This window comes from Camarhynchus parvulus, chromosome 2 (assembly GCF_901933205.1).
Source record: "Camarhynchus parvulus chromosome 2, STF_HiC, whole genome shotgun sequence".
Taxonomy (NCBI): Eukaryota; Metazoa; Chordata; class Aves; order Passeriformes; family Thraupidae; genus Camarhynchus; species Camarhynchus parvulus.
Window position 1 is genome coordinate 285,838 of NC_044572.1, and position 18,223 is coordinate 304,060.

The following is an 18,223-nucleotide window of genomic DNA, read 5'->3' on the forward strand; positions in this document are numbered from 1 at the left end:
GTGTGACTTGGGGGGTGCCGGGGGGTGGGGGGAGTTACTGGGGACGGTCCCTCATGGCCCCCCTGCCCCGGCTCTGCCACCTCAGCCTGGTCTGTTGCTGCTGTTGGGCCTGGCCTGGGCACCGGGGCTGTTCCTGTGTCCCCAGCACGGCTGCTGGGCCATGGCACTGGGGGTTGTCCCTGTGTCCCCAGCACGGCTGTTAGGCCATGGCACTGGGGGTTGTCCCTGTGTCCCCAGCACGGCTGTTAGGCCATGGCACTGGGCACCGGGGTTGTCCCTGTGTCCCCAGCACGGCTGTTAGGCTATGGCACTGGGCACCGGGGTTGTCCCTGTGTCCCCAGCATGGCTGTTAGGCCATGGCACTGGACCTGGCCCCTCCAGGGTCCCGGGGGGCTGCGGTGGAGGATCCTGTGCAGGGCCAGGAGCGGGTGTGCACATGGGGCTGTTCCCAGGGCCTGGGCCTGGAGGAGGGGGGTATTAGGGAAGGGGGAACTTTCCAATAAAACTGGTGAAAAGTGTGCAAATTCCGGTCTCTTTATTAGTTGAAGGCAGCGGGGGGGCCCCAGCCCGGTAGCCCCCCAGGGACTGCTCGGCGCAGGGCTCCCCGGGCAGGGAGCTCCCCCAGCACCTCTGCCCTGGGCCCCATGATCGGAATAAAGCTGTTTATTGCCTTTGAATTGCCTGATCCATAAACCCCGGGGGCTGCAGCCGACGCCTGAGGGTGGGACGGGAGCCGAGGGGCTGCTGAGGGGTCAGGCGGCCCTGTCCAAGAGGCTCTGTCCCGGGAGGGCCCTGTCCCGGACAGCCCTGCCCCGGGGGGCGTCCCGGGAGGGCCCTGTCCCAGACAGCCCTGTCCCGGACAGCCCTGCCCCAGGGGGTTCTGTCCCGGGAGGGCCCTGTCCCGGGGGGCTCTGTCCCGGGAGGGCCCTGTCCCGGGGGGCTCTGTCCCGGGAGGGCCCTGTCCCAGACAGCCCTGTCCCGGGGGGCTCTGTCCCGGGAGGGCCCTGTCCCGGGGGATTCTGTCCTGGACGGGCCCTGTCCCGGACAGCTCTGTCCCGGGGGGCTCTGTCCCGGGAGGGCCCTGTCCCAGACAGCCCTGTCCCGGGGGGCTCTGTCCCGGGAGGGCCTGTCCCGGGGCACGGGCGGCAGATGTCCGAGGCCCTGGGGGCGCAGGGCCCCGTCCCCGCGGGCACGGCCGCACAGCCGCTGCCCCGGCCCGCGCGGGCTCCACCGCCAGCCGTGAGCCGCCGGCGCCCTCACACCGGCATCGGCATCTCGTTGTACTCGTCCACACCTTCCCGCTCGTCCAGGATGGGCTCGGCCTCGGCTGCGTCCAGCTGCGGGACACGGCGGCTGAGGGGCGGCCAGGGCCCCCCGGGAGCCCCCCGGAGCCCACCGCCCCCCGGCCCCGCCGCTCCCGGGAGACAAGCGACGCCGCCACTTACACACTTCATTTCCCGGTCGGTGAAGATGCGGCTGAGCAGGCACATGCGGAGCGGCACCGTGAGGATGAGGATGAAGGGGAAGGCGAGGGAGGCCACAGTGGACATGACGGCCCAGAGCACGGCCAGGCAGGCCAGCTGCAGCCCGGTGAACAGGTGCATGCGCAGCGTGCGCACCTGGGCACAGAGGGGTGTCAGGGCTGGGGCACTGTGTCCCCCAGCCCGGCCCTGTGTCCCCCTCCCACTGCGGACACAGCCTGGCCCGGGGCACCCACACCCCCAGACACGGCCCCCCGAGTCCCCACCCTGTCCTCTCTGCCCCCTAAACCAGGCTCTGCCACAGCCTGTCCTGCAGATGCCACAGTGCTCCCACACAAGGGTACCCCAGCCTGGCCGCTATCCCAGACAAGGGTCCTGCCCCAAGGATCTCCCCCAGGCCCCCTCCCCACCTTTTTGACATAGGTGACATCAGGGTGGTGCTTGGGGGGCATCAGCAGCAGCTGCAGGCGCTCGTAGAACTGGATGCCATTGAGGGAGGTGACGCCCATGTAGAGGAAGATGCCGAAGAGCACGGCCAGTGGGATCTGCCGCAGCAGGTCCCCGATGACGATGGACAGCCCTGGGCCAGAGCAGCATCGGCCTGGGGAGGGGGCTCAGCACAGCCCTCCAGCCCCACCTCCCCCTTAACCCCCTCACGCGGGGAGGGTCTCACATCCCTGTGCTCACTGGGGACAGGATGGCCACACCAGTTTGGCCGGGGCTCAGGGTGCCCCAGCTCCATTCCCCACAGTGCCCCCTCCCCACCGCAGCCCCCCACGGCCCCCCAGCCCCCTCCCCACTGCACTGCAGTCCCCCCAGGACCCGAGGGCCGGACCTACCGACCAGCACGGCCACCAGCAGTCCGGTGACCCGCTGCTCCTTCACCTCCTGGATCTTGGGCTTGTCCCCAGGAGCCACGGCCTTGCTCATGACGGTGAGGGCGTTGGCGTGGGTGACGGAGCGCACGGTGGCTGCGGCGAGCCAGGGCAGCCCAAAGAGCGCGAAGAAGCCACCCATGGCCACAATGAGCAGGAGGTCAAGGTGGAACCCAGAGCCCTTCTGCAGCATCCGCTCCTTCTTGCTGATGATCAGCCTGGAACCAGGGCAGACAGTTGGCACAGCATGGGCTCCCCCTGCCCCACCAATGCCCCCTGCCCACCCCCACTGCACTCACGTGGTGATCTGGGTCTCCATGAAGATAAGGATGAAGACGAGGATGGCGGGGAGGCCACTGGCCACCATCATCCACACGGGGAAGGCACTCTGCACACCCAGGGGGTTGATCACCCAACCCCGCTTGTCTGGGGCTGTCACCGAGAACCCACTGGGCACACTCAGCTTCTGCAGGGGGAGGGGGACACAAATGCTGAGAGGGCACTGGCTGTGCCCCGTGGAGTGAGGGGGGCCATGGAGGCACCGGGACCCCCAGAAGCCAGACTCAGAGAGAGAGAAGGTCAGATGCTGGCACCGAGCAGGTGCATCCCTGCTGGGAACAGATGGAGCTGCTGACCCGCAGCCAGGACAGTGGGACGGGGCACAGGGATCCCTAGGAGGGTGTGGGGCTAGGTGTGCTGCCCAGGCAGTGGATGGGTGGCTGCTCACCTGTGTGTAGGTGTCCTGGATGCTGTAGTCCACCAGCACCATCACCAGGATGGCGATGGGCACCCCAAAGTCCCCGATGAGCCTCCGGATCTGGGGGAACACCAGTGCCAGCCTGGCCACAGCCCTCCTGGTTCAGCCCAGCCCCCCTGGGCTCGTCCCAGCCCCCCTGGGCTCAGCCCAGCCCCATGGCCCCACGGCTGTTCCCACGCACCCGTCCGGGGAAGAAGCGGCTGTTCTTGAACTTGCGCAGGAAGAAGGCGATGAAGAAGGTGCCGGCCATGAGCACGAGTGAGAGCAGCGCCGTGTTGGGCTGCCCCGTGACCTTGGCGGCACCGCGGGCGGCCGGGCTGGTGGCCAGGGCTGTGGTGTTGGCCATGGCCACAGTGCCATTGCCCCAGGCCTCGGCTGAGCTGTTGGCACTCAGGCAGCCATGCAGCGGGTGCTCTTGGAAGATCTGGAGCAGGAAGGTGGCATGTTCAGGCCCATCCTGCCTGGCCCTGCCCCAGCCCCCCCGGCTCACCCCCACAGCTCACCTTGGCCAGCTTGGAAAAGGTCTCATAGATGAAGATGAGGGAGATGAGAAAGGCAAAGATCTCTTGGGTGAAGCGGGAGACAAAACGCACCAGGAAGCTGCCCTCAAAGGCCACCATGACCAGCACGATGAGGATGAGCCAGAAGCCGATCCAGACACGCCCCACCAGGTACTCCAGCTCGTTGGACGTGCAGAACTGCCCAGCCGTGTGGACAGACAAATGGACAGAGGGGTGTCAGTATGGCCACAGAGATGGACAGAGCCCTGGGCAGTGGGGCAGAGCCCTGGCAGGAGGGCTGTGGGGATGTCTGCTGGGGTGGGGGTGTCTCCCCAGCCCCAGGGCAGACCCCAGCAGCTCACCGTGAAGAAGGCTTCCTCAAAGACGAGCAGCGGCCCCGAGAAGCCGATGACGAGCAGGGGCTGAGCACCCAGCAGGCAGAAGAGGACGCCCTGCAGCGACGTGGAGATGATCAGCTCCGACACCCCGATCAGGTCCTGTGTCTTCTCCCCTGCGGCAGCACAGGCTCAGGCACCCCGTCAGGATGGGCCTTCGGGCACGGCCCTGTCCCACAGCACATGCAGCGGGCAGCACCAGCACCGCTGCAGCCCCCTGCAGCTGCTCCACACCCGCACTCACCCAGCAGCCCCCCGAAGGTGATGGCGGGTGACAGCGCAGCGAAGTAGATGAAGATGACGGCAGCAATGCACTGGGGGTCCAGCGCGTCGCGGAAGTCGCTCAGGTAGTGGGGGTACCTCCGCCGCACGTCCCGGATCAGCCCCCCGAAGGGGCGGCCCGTGCGCCTCAGGGGGTCGTCGTCCTCCTCGGCCTCGTCCTCCACCACCTTCAGCTTCAGCAGAGCTGGGGGCGAGCGGATGGACAGCCAGACAGCCAGACAGTGAGATCCCAACAGCTGGGACATCCCAAACCCTGCCCTGGCCCCAGCCCTAGCCCTGGCACCTTTCTCCTCAGGGGACTTGGGCTCCAGCAGCAGCCTCCGCTCCTGCTCCATCCTCTTCTTCAGCATCTCGCGCTGGAAGTGGGCGACGCTGCGCAGCAGCTCCTCGCCCTGCACCTCGGAGGGCGGCAGCACCACGCTGCAGTCCAGGAACTCGTTGATGGCATTCAGAAGGTCGTGACGATCGTCGGCCAGGTAGGCAGCCTCGTGGAATTGCTGGGGGGCCATGGCAGGGTCAGTGCCCACACCACAGCCCTGTGGCTCCTGAGAGCCCGGTATCACACAGCCCCGAGCCCACGGCCTCAGCATGGCCCTGGCCCTGGCACAGCCCTGAGCCCCCAACCCTGGCACAGCCCTGGCCCCCACCCCAGTACGGCCACGAGACCCCAGCACAGCAAGGCCCAACCAGCATCCTGGCATTGCACCATGCTCCCCAGCCCCGGCAGGACTCCAAGCCCTCATCCATTTCTCTGAGACCCCAGCACTGGCATAATCTGAGCCCTCCAGCCCATCCCATCTGAGTCCTGAGCTGCTGGCCTCATCACAGCCCCAAACCCCCAGTCCAGTGCTGTCTCAAGACCACAGTCCCAGCACAACCCTGAACCCCCCAGCCGTGGCACAAAAACCCTGAGCTCCCTGCCCAGCACAGCCTCAAGCCCCCGCCCCAGCAGAGCCCTGAACCCCATCCTGGTACAGCCCCGAACCCCTCAGCCAGGCACAGCCCAAGCCCCCACCCGGCAGGACCCCCGTGCCCCGGGGCAGGGACCTTGTCTGACATGAGGGTGGAGATGGAGCGCCCAATCTCGTGATAGTCCATGTGGGTGCTGCTGGGGCCCAGCAGCACGAAGAGGAACCGCACAGGCACGGGCACCTCCAGCACCGCGTCCAGCTCCACGGCCTCCTGCAGCCGCACAAAGGCCATGGTGGGCTGGTCCAGGAACTCCACACAGCCTGGGGGGCACAGGGGGCACAGGGGTCACCAGGGTGCCTGGCATGCGGCGCCCATACCCCAGGCCTGCCCGCCCCTCCATACCCACGAGCACCACTGTGGCCTCAGCGTTGTCCGGGATCTTCTCCAGCAGCTTTAGCTCGTGCTTTGACTTGGAGCGAGTGATGCCGGCCGGGGGTGTGGGAGTGAGGACCTCCCTCTGTGGGGACAGAGCGGGGGACAGGGGTCAGGGCCCTTCCCCAGGGCATGGGCAGGGCTGGGGGCCGTGGCACCCACCTCCCGCTCCACGTCGATGCGCGTGTCGTGCTCGCCGGCGTGGCCAGCGATGAGGGGCTCGGTGACGGCCGGCTCGCTGCCCTCGGCCACGTGGTTGGTGCTGTGGTGGTGCACGAGCAGGGAGCCCAGGCTGCCCGCCGAGATGTTCCGTGGGAAGGAGAACTCCTTCTCGTCGCTCGGGTGGCTGCGGGACAGGGCCAGGGCTGTCCGCGGTGCCCCCGTGGCACAGCCATTGCCAGGATCCCAGGGACAGCATCAGCCCCGCAGCTCAGGGAGCAGAGCCCGGGGGCCAGGGGCTGTGTCCGTGCCCCCCACGCCCACCTGTGCTTGAGCAGCAGCGCCCGCAGCACGTTGGCACGATCCTCAGCCCGGATCTGGTCCGTGATCACCATCTGCTCCACCACCTGGTGAGCCACCCCCGGCAGTGTCTTTTGGTCCAGGTCCAGGAGCACGGCCCCTGGACAACAGAGCGGGTGCTGAGGCCAGCAGGGACGGGACTCCACCTCACTGTGGGCCCCACAGGGTGGTTCCTGCCTCCCTACCGTGGGCCAGGGTCTTGCGGAGCTCCAGGAGGCTGCGGAAGGAGAGGGAGGCTACGTGTGGCTTGCCCCAGCGGTCTGTCTCCTCCTCCACGTCCTCTTCAAACTTGATCCAGCGCGCCGTCTCCTTCCACTGCAGCTCCTGGTTCTTGTCCACCACCAGCTCGTTCAGCTCCACGAACACCTGCAGCACAGCAGGGTCAGTGCTGGCACCCCAGACCCTGTCCCCGCCCGTGCCCTGCCCAGGACCCCGCACCTCGTGGGGCTGCCGGTCCTGCTTGCGCTGCCGCGTGCTGGGCTCCTTGTGGTCCTTGCTGACGTGCACCACCTGTGCCTTGGCGCTCTTCCGCACCAGGTGCCGGCGCACGCCCGGCACGTCCTCGAAGCGGTGACCTGGGGGGGGCAGCAATGGGGGGTGACCGCTCTGTGGGGCCCTGCACCTCAGACCCCAGCACCGGGCACACTGAGCCCTGGCATGGGCAGCCCTGCACCTCAGACCCCAGCACGGGGCACACTGAGCCCTGGCATGGGCAGCCCTGCACCTCAGACCCCAGCACGGGGCACACTGAGCCCTCAGATGTGGGGCCCTGCACCTCAGACCCCAGCACCGGGCACACTGAGCCCTGGCATGGGCAGCCCTGCACCTCAGACCCCAGCACCGGGCACACTGAGCCCTGGCATGGGCAGCCCTGCACCTCAGACCCCAGCACCGGGCACACTGAGCCCTCAGATGTGGGGCCCTGCACCTCAGACCCCAGCACCGGGCACACTGAGCCCTCAGATGTGGGGCCCTGCACCTCAGACCCCAGCACCGGGCACACTGAGCCCTCAGATGTGGGGCCCTGTACCTCAGACCCCAGCACCGGGCACACTGAGCCCTCAGATGTGGGGCCCTGCACCTCAGACCCCAGCACCGGGCACACTGAGCCCTGGCACGGGCGTCTGTGGAGCTGTGGGGTGTGCCCTGCCAGGGACAGCTCAGGGCAGAGCTATCATGCCACTGCTGGGGGCAAGTGCTGCAGCTTTGGGGGGGTCACTGGGTCACCGCCAGCAATGCCACCAATCGAGGTGCCTCCTGGCACCGGGGTCACCTTCTCCCTATGTGCCAAGGCCAACCCATGGGCACTGGCACGTGGGCTCTGCAAAAGCATCACCTGCCACCCTGAGGGTCCTGGGCTGTGAATCCCTGGGGCTGCTGAGTGCCCAGGGGAGCCATCACCACTGCTACTGCTGTCACTGGCTCCAGCTGCCCAGCTCCTGGCTCCTGGCCATTTCACAGGGACTCAGCCCAGCCCTGGCAGCAGGGATGGGTCCCCTGTGGTTGTGCCTAGCACTGGGAGCAGAGTCGGTGCCTGAACCCAGCCCAGCTTGGCTGCAGCCACAAGGCAACCTGGCACTGCCATCCCCACCATCCTCAGCAATGCCAGCCCCACCATCCCAAAGCCACCGTCCCCAGCAATGCCAGCCCCAGCAATGCCAGCCCCACCATCCCAAAGCCACCATCCCCAGCAATGCCAGCCCCAGCAATGCCAGCCCCACCATCCCAAAGCCACCATCCCCAGCAATGCCAGCCCCAGCAATGCCAGCCCCACCATCCCAAACCCACCATCCCCAGCAATGCCAGCCCCACCATCCCAAACCCACCATCCCCAGCCCCGCTCCACTGTCCCAGCCCACTCACCCGACACAGAGTGGCCACCCGGGCAGCCCCAGGGGCACAGCCTCTACTCACTCTTCATGTAGTCCAGGTCAGCCGAGGCCAGTGTCTGTGCCTCCGACTCGTCTGTGGGCATTTTCTGGTAGCGGTCCTGCTCCGCAGCCGTCATGCTGCCGATGCAGCGCCGCTCGTGCAGGTTGTAGCTGCGGTGCCCCGGCTGCGACTTGGGCGCAGGGCGGCCCGGGGACCCAGCCTCGGCGGCTGCCCCCGCCCCCAGAGCCCCCTGCTCGGCATCAGGGCTGCAAGGCAGGAGCCCAGCTCAGCCTGAGCCCCGCTCTGCACCCCAGTCCTGCCATGCGCTGTCCAGCCCCCACCCTGCCATGGGGCAGCCAGAGGATGCTGCCCGTTCCCCAAGAGCCCCAGCAGGGCCCAACCCCAGCTCACCTGCTGGCCTGGGCTTCCTTCGGGGCCGTGCCCCCTCGGGGCTCAGGGGGGGAGCCGGGCAGTGCCGCAGGGGCCGCTGGCTCCTCTGCCTGCCGGTCGCTCGCCTCATCCTCCTGCAGGAAGAACTGGGGGGGCAGCGGGTGAGCCGGCTGTTGGGGAGCCGCGTCTCCCCGGCCATGGCAGCACCGGCCCCAGCTGCGCCGTGCCCAGCTGTGCCCAGGCACGCTGAGCCGGGGCGGCACAGCGCTGTCCCCGCCCCAGCCCTGCCCTCACCTGCACCGCCTCGGCCGGCCCGGGCTGCCGCAGCTCCTCCGCCGACCGCTCTGTCTCCGTGTCGCACGCGTCATCCTCATCCTCCTCAGCCTCCTCGATGGTGGGGGTCTCTCCGGGGACAGAGGCACGCCGGGCCTTCTTTTTGCCCTTTTTCGGGATCCCCTTCTTGCGGCGGGCGTCAGAGGGCAGGTGCGTGGAGAGCGGGTGGTGGATGTGGTGGGACGACTGGCGGTGGTCTGGGGGAACCGGGAGTTGGTGCTGTGTTCCCTGCCCATTTCCTGCCAGCTCCCCACGCCCTGCTCGCCCCCTGTCCGCCCCCTGTCCGCTCCCTGCTCCGTGCCCGCCCTTGGCCCCGCTCACACTCGAAGTCCTCCTCGCCGTAGCTGCGCCCGGCCTCCTCGGCGTTGCGCGGGTGGGCGTCGTTCAGGATCTCCTCGAAGCGCTCCACGCCCAGGGCCTTGTTGAGGTCCTTCTCCTCCTCCTCCTCCCCGAAGGCCGGTGAGCCGGCGCCCAGCGCCTCCTGCTCGGGCTGCGGGCCGGCAGCGGGGGTGAGCGGGCGCACGGCGGCAGCGCCGGCACCGCCGCCCACCGTGCCACCGACCCCAGCGTGCCCGGCCACGCAGCCCCGCGAGATGGGTGCTCCGTGGGGCTGTCTGAGCCCCGGAGGCACCCAGGGGCTGGGCACCCCTGCCCTGGGCTGGGCACCTCTGCATCATTCCCACCCCATGCTCTCCAGCATCCCCGGCCTCAGCGCTGTGCGCCGGTGTCACCTCCACCCCGCGGTGTCACCTCCACCCCACGTGGCGCAGCACCCCAGCTCCAGGCCCTGGGCTGTGCGCCGGGTAACCCGTGCCCTGCTCTCCTCAGAATGGGACCAGCACCCCAGCGCTGTGTCCCTGCACAGCCCCAGCCCCCCAGCGCTGTGTCCCTGTACCACCCCAGCACCCCCAGCGCTGTGTCCCTGCACAGCCCCAGCACCCCCAATGCTGTGTCCCGGGGCCGCCGTGCCCCCCCTCAGTGCTGTGTCCCTGCACAGCCCCAGCACCCCCAGTGCTGTGCCCCTGTACCACCCCAGCACCCCCAGTGCTGTGCCCCGGTGCCGTGCCCCCCCTCAGTGCTGTGTCCCTGCACAGCCCCAGCACCCCCAGTGCTGTGTCCCGGCGCCGTGCCCCCCCTCAGTGCTGTGTCCCTGCACAGCCCCAGCACCCCCAGTGCTGTGCCCCGGTGCCGTGCCCCCCCTCAGTGCTGTGTCCCTGCACAGCCCCAGCACCCCCAGTGCTGTGTCCCGGCGCCGTGCCCCCCCTCAGTGCTGTGTCCCTGCACAGCCCCAGCACCCCCAGTGCTGTGCCCCGGCCCGCCCCCCCTGCTGTGTCCCTGCACAGCCCCAGCACCCCCAGTGCTGTGTCCCGGCGCCGTGCCCCCCCTCAGTGCTGTGTCCCTGCACAGCCCCAGCACCCCCAGTGCTGTGCCCCTGTACCACCCCAGCCCCCCAGCGCTGTGTCCCTGTACCACCCCAGCACCTCCAGCGCTGTGTCCCGGCGCCGTGCCCCCCCTCAGTGCTGTCCCAGCCCCTGGCCCGCAGAGCCCCCGGCTCTGTGCCCCCCGCCCCGGGCTGCCGCTGCCCCCAGCCGGGGGGTGCCGGGGAGTGCCGGGGTGGGCTCGGGGGGAGGGGCTGCGGGGGCAGGGGGCGGGGCTGGGGGCAGGGGAGGGGATGCGGGGCTGGGGGCGTTGAGGGATGTGGAGGGTGCGGGGGGGTTGTGGGGGTACCGCGGCACCGGGGGCTGCGGGGACACGGGGGATGCGGAGCTGGGGGGATACGGAGGATGCGGGGCTGGCGGCTGCAGGGGGCATGCGGGGGAGTGCGGGAGGGGCTGCGGGGGCGCGTCCCCGGCCGGTCCTACCTGAGTCATGGCGGAGCCGCTCCCTCCGCAGCTCCCGCAGCGCTTTATCGGAGCGGCGGGACCGGCCGGGGACGGGGCCGGGGGTGGGGGGAGAGCGAGGGGGGGCCGGGGGAGGGAACCGGGGGGGCGGCGGCTCCGTCCCGGCCTTGCCAAATATTGACGGAGCCGCCTCGCGCCCGTCTCAAGGTGACGGCGAACGCAGAGGGCACCGGCGGCACCGCGGCACCGGCGGCGGCCCCGGAGCGACCGCCCCCCCCCGGAATGCACCGAGTCGCCCCGGGATGCACCGGGCCCCACAGGATGCAGCGGGCCCGCTCGGGATGCGCCGATCCCCCGCCAACTCCGGCCCCTCGGGACGCACCGACCCCGGGACGCACCGGCCCCTCCCGCCCAGCCCCGGGCCCCCGAACCACCGGCTCCCCGGGCCCGGCTCGGGTTGCCCCGCATGGCAGCGACCCCACGGCCGCGCTCCCATCCCCCGGGGCTGCACGGACCCCCGGTAAATCCCCTCCTGAGGGGGCTGCACAGCCCAGCCCCCCACCACGGCCCCACAGTGACCCCGGGACCCCCAGAGTGGGGCAAGGGGGTACAGGAGCACCCCAGGCACCAGGGTCTGCCTGCAGGGACAGCGGGGGCGAGCTGCCAGGACCCCGAGTGGGCACCCCAGAAGCACTTGCGGGTCCAGGGCTGTGCCATGGCCACCCCACATGAACCCCAGCCCAGGTATCCAGTTTGGGCACAGGTGCCCCATACCCATCCCCAATGCACAGTGACCCCTGGGCCCCACAGGGGGGTTGCCCGGAGGGTGACACAGGGGGTCACTGTGCAGTGGGGTGACCCAGGTGATGGCCCACGCCACCCCATCACACCCCAGCACACAGGGGCTGCCATGTGACGGCAGGGGTGGCATCAGCACGTCCTGCGCCTGCATCCCCCACTCCTGCCACATCCCTCCCACCATGCCTGTCCCCCCTTGATCCCCCAGACCCCCTGAGCCCCTTTGGCCATGGCCCCATGGCCCCAAACCTGCCGTGCTCCATTCTGCACCCCAGCAGCACCCACCCCACCTCTGTTGGGCACCTGGCGTCACCATGGCACAGGTGGGCACGGTGCCCTGGGTTGGCAGCGCAGAGAGAGCCCCCAGAGCCCCCCTAGGCCGCAGCTTACCCGGGAGCCCCGGAGGAACTCCATTAGGATGGGGCCGGTCCCATCCCCGGTCACGTGTGGGCGGCGGGGCTCGCCAGCAGCACCGGGCGGCCGCGGCGTGACACGGGGCTCAATCATTAACCCGGCCGGGAACCGCCGCCGGAGCAGCGCTGGCACCGCGGGCACCGCCGCAGCCCTGCCACCGGCGGCGCTGGCACCGTGCGGCCCCGAGGGCGCCCGACACCCTGGCACGGCCGACCTGGCCTGCCCCGGGGGCTGAGCAGTGGGGCAGGTGGCACTGGGCACTGCCAGCACCCACAGCCCTGCCCCACACCTGAGCAATGGGGCAGGTGGCATTGGGCACTGCCAGCACCCACAGCCCTGCCCCACACCTGAGCAATGGGGCAGGTGGCACTGGGCACTGCCAGCACCCACAGCCCTGCCCCACACCTGAGCCAGCGGCTGGGCAGGTGGCACTGGGCACTGCCAGCACCCACAGCCCTGCCCCACACCTGAGCAATGGGGCAGGTGGCATTGGGCACTGCCAGCACCCACAGCCCTGCCCCACACCTGAGCAATGGGGCAGGTGGCACTGGGCACTGCCAGCACCCACAGCCCCGCAGTCGGGCATCCCCCCGGTGCACCACGGGCTGTGCCACGACACCTGTCCCCCCTCCAGGCACTGTCAGGGGCTGTGCCACGACACCTGTCCCCCCTCCAGGCACTGTCAGGGGCTGTGTCATGACACCTGTCCCCCCTCCAGGCACGGTCAGGGGCTGTGCCACGACACCTGTCCCCCCTCCAGGCACGGTCAGGGGCTGTGCCATGACACCTGTCCCCCCTCCAGGCACGGTCAGGGGCTGCAGCCTCTCACCCCCGGCCCCGCGGTGGCACTTACGCTCTGGAAGGCTGAGGAGACGATGTGGTGAAGCTCGGAAGACACCTGGGAGTGGGTCATGGCGCTGGCACGGCCCCCGGCACGGCCGGCTTAGCCCTTTTCCTTCTCGCGGGGGCTCAGGGGACGCTCTCGGGGCAGCATAACCTGGGGGCACACGGGCGATCAGGGGGTGCCCCGAGCCGTGCCGCGGGCGGGGGCCGGGGCTGCCCCTCCTCGGGCCGCGCTGGCTCCGGGCTGGTTTGTCTTGGCCACCGGCTGGAATGGGAGAGCTGCGGCCAAGACAAACGCCGGGAGGGGAGCGGAGTCGGGCAGCGGGACCCCGGGCAGGCACCCAACCCTGCGGGGTGCAGGCAGCGTGCCAGACTCGGGGGGCACCGCAGCTCCCGACCCTCCCGAGAGCCCACAGCCCTCCCCCATTGCCCCAGCCCGGCCCAGCTTCCACCCACGTTCGCCCCTCGGCAGCTGCCCGGCCCCGCGCTGACCCCTCTGGCACCGGCGTGCCGCGTTTATTGCCACGGGAGGTGGCCCACGTGACGGGGGGACCGGGGAGGGTGGTGACGGATGACTGCGTCTCACATGGGTGGCATCACCGTCCCCGTCACCGGCACCGCTGGGGTGCCAGCACGGTGGCCGCGGTGAGGCTCGAGGAGTTGTGCTCAGTGAATGCCGAGGCTGCGGCTCCGAGCCTCACCGCGGCCCTGAATCCCACCTATTCCCAAAATTCGGTGCTAGCCTGCTCCGGCTTCTCCCTAATCCCCGCTCCCGTCCGGGGCCGGAGCCAGCACATCCACATTCCAGCGGGCAGATTATCCGCCCTGCCACGCCGCTCTCCTGGGGCGCCCGCCAAGCCGCCGCCAGCGCTCACCCCCCCAAACTCGGGATGGGACCCTCCCGCGGGGGCGACCCGGGGCTGGGCCGCCGCCTCGCTGGGTGCGCGGGACGGTGTCGCCGCTGTGGGCACTAAGCAGCTTTTTGGGCTTAATCTCGTGGGCAGCTCGGGATTAGTTTGGGAACACACTGGGATTGTTCTCGGGGACGTCGTGCTTTCACCAAAACACCCAACAAGGGGGTCCTGGCCCCCAGGTGCCACAGCAGGGGCCCGGCGGGATGGTGACACTGGGGACATGTGGCTCCCGGGAGCCAGGGGCATGACCCCGCTGGAAAGGATGACGGACGGCTGGGGGGGCACGGGGACACTTCTGCTTTCCATTGCTGAGTCACGGGCGAGTGGTGGCCGGGAACGGCTCCGGGCTCGCGCCAGCCCTGCGGAAAGGGGCCAGAACAAGCCTTGAGGGGTGCCCTGTGGCAAACCCCACTCCCAGCACGCGCTGGCACCCTGGCATGGGGGTCGGGTCCAGAGCAGACACCCCAGGACAGTGCCACCGCCACCACACGGCTGCAGCGCCGCCACCTCGCCCTGCTGCCGGGCAGAAGGGTCAGGACACACACCCGAGGCCATGGCGGCGACAGCACCGTGCCGGTGTCGCTGCTGGCACTGCCACCGGCCGCGCCCCGCGGCACAATGGCCCCTTGTGCGCGGCCGGGCCGCCCCGATGAGCGATAAGCGGGGCAGGAGCGCTCCGGGCGCTGGGAATGACCTGCCGCTGCCACGGGCGCCCAGCGCCGCTGCCACGGCCACTCCCGCGCCGCCGGAGTCACATTCCTGGGACCGGCCCCGGCCTGCCTGAGCTGCTGAGGCGATTAGAGGGCTCGGCCCTGGCCCCACACCGCCTCGGGGCTGCCCCAGAGGGCCCAGAGCTCCCGGACCCAGCCTGTGCCGGGACCCACCTCTGGCACCGCCAGCAGCGGGCTGAGCGCAGTGGGAAGTGGGACAGGGTGCTGGCATTCCCTGCGGGATACACCTGCCCACACCTGCACAATTATGTCCTGGACAGCCTGTCCACACCGGGACAACCACATCTGTACTGGGACAATCCCATCCTGGGCAGCCACAGCAGGACATGCTGGACAATCACAGCCAGGACCGAGGCACCCACGTCCTGGGGAGCCAGGTCACACATCCACGCCAGGACAGCCACGTCCATAGCACAGAGCCAAGACCCCATGGGGGACCCCGAGGGCAGCAAGTGTCCTCCTGCCCACTCTGCCATGCCAGTGCCCCCACTAGCAGCAGCACCAGGACTCCTGCCAGGACATCTCCTGCCACCACCGTGTCACGCGGCAGATCCCTGGCATGGGCTCAGTGCACACACATGTGCCACCCATGCTTGTGCCCACATTGGCATCAAGGCTGATGGTGACCCCCGTAGCACATTCCCCAGCCTTGCTGGTGACACCAGCTGCCCCCTTGGTGACAAGGAACAGCACACCGTGTCTGTTGCGGCCTCCCTGCTGGCAGCACCCTCCAGCACGGCATGTGCCAGGCAGGAGGAATGGCTGGGGCGAGGCCAGCACAGCTCAGGCTGTGCCCATGGCCTGGGCAGACATTTCCATGGAACAGGGAAGTCAGGAGACCCCCAGTTCCCTGCACCCCGAAATTAGGGAGGCCCAGTGGGTGCCCCAGCACTCTGCCCATCCCCAAAGATGGGAGGACCCCAGCTCCCTGCAGCCCCTTGCCCCCTGCCCCATCTCACCTGGCTGCTCCGGGAAAGCCCTGAGTGTCACTGGCACCCAGGGTGCCCCCAGATGCCACCCAGCAGGAGCACTTGGGACCCCGCAGCCCCTCGTCCCCACGGGACAGAGCCGGGCCAGACACCGCTGGCTCCCACCCGGCAGAGCTTCCCATGCTGAAACTCCAGAAACCAACACGAAAAATGTTCACCTCCCCTGCGCCCACATCCCTGCCCACGACCTCAAACCACCGGATCTGGAGATGAGTCACGGCTCTGCACCCACACGGTGCCACCACCGCGGACATTGCCACTGTCACCGATGTGCCAGGCACCCTCCAGCACCCCTCTGCCACCTCAGAGCGGCCAGGACCCCCCCACAGCACCAGACCTGCAGAGCCTCCTGCCACTGCCCCCGTCCCAGCCGCAGGAGGGAGGCACAGCTGCCCCCGCAGTCCTGTGGGGAGCCGCACCAGCACTGGCAGCTGGCTCCCTGCAGGATGGGATGGTGGAGGGGTGCTCCCTCGGCGGGGACAGCCACTCTGTCCCCTGCGGCAGGGGGGGACGCCGCCCATCCGCCCTCGGCTGTCGGAGCCCACCGCGGCGGTGTCGCTCCCGGTGCGCCACCCCCGGTCCCCGTACCGGCCCGGCCCCACTCACCCCATCACCCGCGAGCCGCTCAGCCGAGGCTCCGGCGGCTGCCCCGGCCGGGGTCCTGCCCGGCGGCGAGCACCGGCACCCCCGGCCCGGCAGGGGCGAGGCCGGTCCGGAGCGGGAGCGCGGGCAGCGGCGCCGTGCCCGGGGCTGCCGAGCGCTGCCCGCAGTTTTATCCCGGCTCTGGAGGAAAACAACCCGCGGGAGCAGCGGCGGGAGCGCGAGCCTTTGTTCCCTGGAGCAGCCCGGATCCAAACACTGAAGCGCTGCCAAGTCCTTCACCGTGGCTCCCGTGGCGACCCCGCTCCCGCCCCAGGCGTGTTTGGGGACACAGGGGACACGACCCCCTCGGTGAGCGCAGGGTCCCACCCCGGGGAGGGCAGCGCCCACCCCCTTGGCCCGGCGCCCCAGGAATGCCCCAGCGCGGCGCCCTCGGGCAGCCAGCCCGGCCCTGCGGCCGCCCCGTCCCGTCTAATGACAGGCTGCGACCGTGGGGGCTGAAACGGGGACAGCGCGGGGACACGGCTCCCACGGTCCCTCCCTGCCGCCGCCCGGGACGGTGCTCAGGGGCGCCCGGGTCACCCTCAGCCCTGCCCGGGGCACAGGAGGTGCCGGGAGGGTGCCCGGGCCCGTCCTTCGGAGCCCTCCCGCAGCCCCACGCCCCGCCGCGTCGCCGCCCGCCCAGCACAGGTGACAGGGCAGGTACAGCGCTCCCCGAGGAGCGGCGGGAGGGCTGCCGGCGGGGAGGCGCAGCCGCCGGTGCCAGCGATCGTTAGAACGATCAAATCCCGAGTTTTTGGCAAGCGCTTGAAGTGGTGCAGCGACCCCGAAGGGCTCGACAGCAGGTTCCCAGCTGGAGCCCCCTCCGTGCGGGGACGGGGCAGGCACGGAGCCCTTCCCGCAGCACCGGGAGCTGCCAACAAAATTCCGCTGCGGAGCGATCCCAAATCCCGACACCGTACCGAAGAGCAGAAGGGTCTGTGCAGCTGGCGAGAGGCAGCCACGGGCGAGGCAGCCCCCAAAACCTGCTCGCACCCCGAACCTGCTGCCCCGTCCGCGGGGAGCGCTCCGGGGCCGTGGGAGCCCACGCTCCGTGGGAGAGCCCGGGCTGGAGCCGTGCCCGGCGTTGCTCAACCCCGGATGGTTTCGCAAGGGGCAGTGCCCCGGCACCCGGCGGCTCTCAGCGGGCACCGGGCGGCTCCCCGGGCCCCTCGGAGCCTCCGCTCGGGCAGCAGGACGGTGCGGGCGGCCGGATGACCCCAGAGCCCTTCCCGGCCCTGGGCACCCTCGGAGCGCCCCGCAGGCGGGCAGCGGGTGGGGCGGGGGGCTCCGGGCGTGTGACGGGGACACGGAGCGGGTCCCAGCCCGGTCACTCACCTGCCGAGGGCTGCCGGGCTCAGGCGCCGCGGGGCAAGCGCATGGAGCGGCCTCGCTGCAAGAGAGGCACGAGCACGGGTCAGGGGGCTCCCGCTGCCCCGGGATACAGCGTCACCCCGGGAGCGGGGCCGGGGGCCCCGGGACCGCCCCGCACGGAGCTCCGGGGCGGCGGGGAGGGACCGGGGCTCAGCGTCCCGGGCAGCACCGCTCCGGCCGGGGGGATGGTGCCGGGGGGTCCGGGAGGGGTCCGGGGGTGCCGAGGTGCCCGGGCTGGTATCGCTCCGCCTGCAGCCGAAGGAGCCGAGGCACCGGAGCATGTACCGGGAGAGCCCGGGTTCCGGGACACGGCACAGCCCCCCGAAGCCCCGCAGCGCGGCAGGGGCCCCGGGAGGAACCGGGGGAAGCAGAGCCGCGGCCGCGCCGGGACCTGGGGCTGCCAGGGCGGGGCAGGACGGGACCGGGAGCGGGACCGGGAGCGGGACCGGAGCTGCCGCGGGCGGGCGGGCGGGGCGGGAGAAGAGGGAGCGGAATGGAGGGGGCTCGGTGAGAGCAGCGTGCGGGGAGCGGGGACAGCACCGGCTGGGACGGGCGGCACCGGGAGGGTAGGGGCACTGGGACGGGACCGGGACCGGGACCGGACCAGCCGTGCTGCGCCCCGCCAGCCTCACCGCCTCCGTTCACGATCCCGCTGCCGGTGCCGCTGCTTACCGGACAGTCCAGCTGCGCCGGGCGGGTCTGCGCGTCCCCGCGGGGCGGAACGGCGGGAGCGCGCCGGGGCGGGGCGGCACCGGGCGGGTCCGCGCCGCTTCCGGCACCGACCCAGCGGGAGCGGACACCGTCCCCGCAAGGGATCCCCGCAGGGCGCCCGCGCAGTGGCGCTGGCCCGGGGAGGGCGGGCGGGGGGACCGGGGGGTCCGGCGGGGACGGGGCGGGCGGGGCCGGGGATCGAACCCGGAACCACGGGGCAG

The 18,223-nt window shown here is 70.7% G+C and overlaps 1 protein-coding gene across 4 annotated transcripts; it reads right to left on the minus strand.

Moving 5' to 3' along the window:
* Positions 1 to 500: 500 nt before the first annotated feature.
* Positions 501 to 18,169, minus strand: SLC4A2 (solute carrier family 4 member 2). Of its 4 annotated transcripts, XM_030943300.1 has the most exons (24): positions 17,964 to 18,168; positions 17,256 to 17,310; positions 12,655 to 12,798; positions 9,070 to 9,238; positions 8,710 to 8,945; positions 8,437 to 8,561; positions 8,068 to 8,291; positions 6,592 to 6,728; positions 6,339 to 6,519; positions 6,118 to 6,253; positions 5,797 to 5,980; positions 5,605 to 5,719; positions 5,338 to 5,522; positions 4,574 to 4,787; positions 4,253 to 4,474; positions 3,976 to 4,124; positions 3,617 to 3,811; positions 3,295 to 3,537; positions 3,084 to 3,173; positions 2,656 to 2,822; positions 2,321 to 2,574; positions 1,892 to 2,061; positions 1,446 to 1,619; positions 502 to 1,337 (listed from the first exon to the last, which is right to left on the minus strand). In XM_030943300.1, the coding sequence occupies exons 3-24, from the start codon at positions 12,712 to 12,714 to the stop codon at positions 1,257 to 1,259; spliced, it is 3,711 nt and encodes a 1,236-aa protein (XP_030799160.1). In that variant the 5' UTR covers positions 12,715 to 12,798; positions 17,256 to 17,310; positions 17,964 to 18,168; the 3' UTR covers positions 502 to 1,256. The 4 variants fall into 4 exon arrangements, with proteins under 4 accessions (XP_030799157.1, XP_030799158.1, XP_030799159.1 ...); XM_030943297.1 differs by having other exon boundaries at positions 501 to 1,337; positions 4,253 to 4,787; positions 17,964 to 18,169; XM_030943298.1 differs by having other exon boundaries at positions 501 to 1,337; positions 4,253 to 4,787; positions 17,924 to 17,982.
* Positions 18,170 to 18,223: the final 54 nt, after the last annotated feature.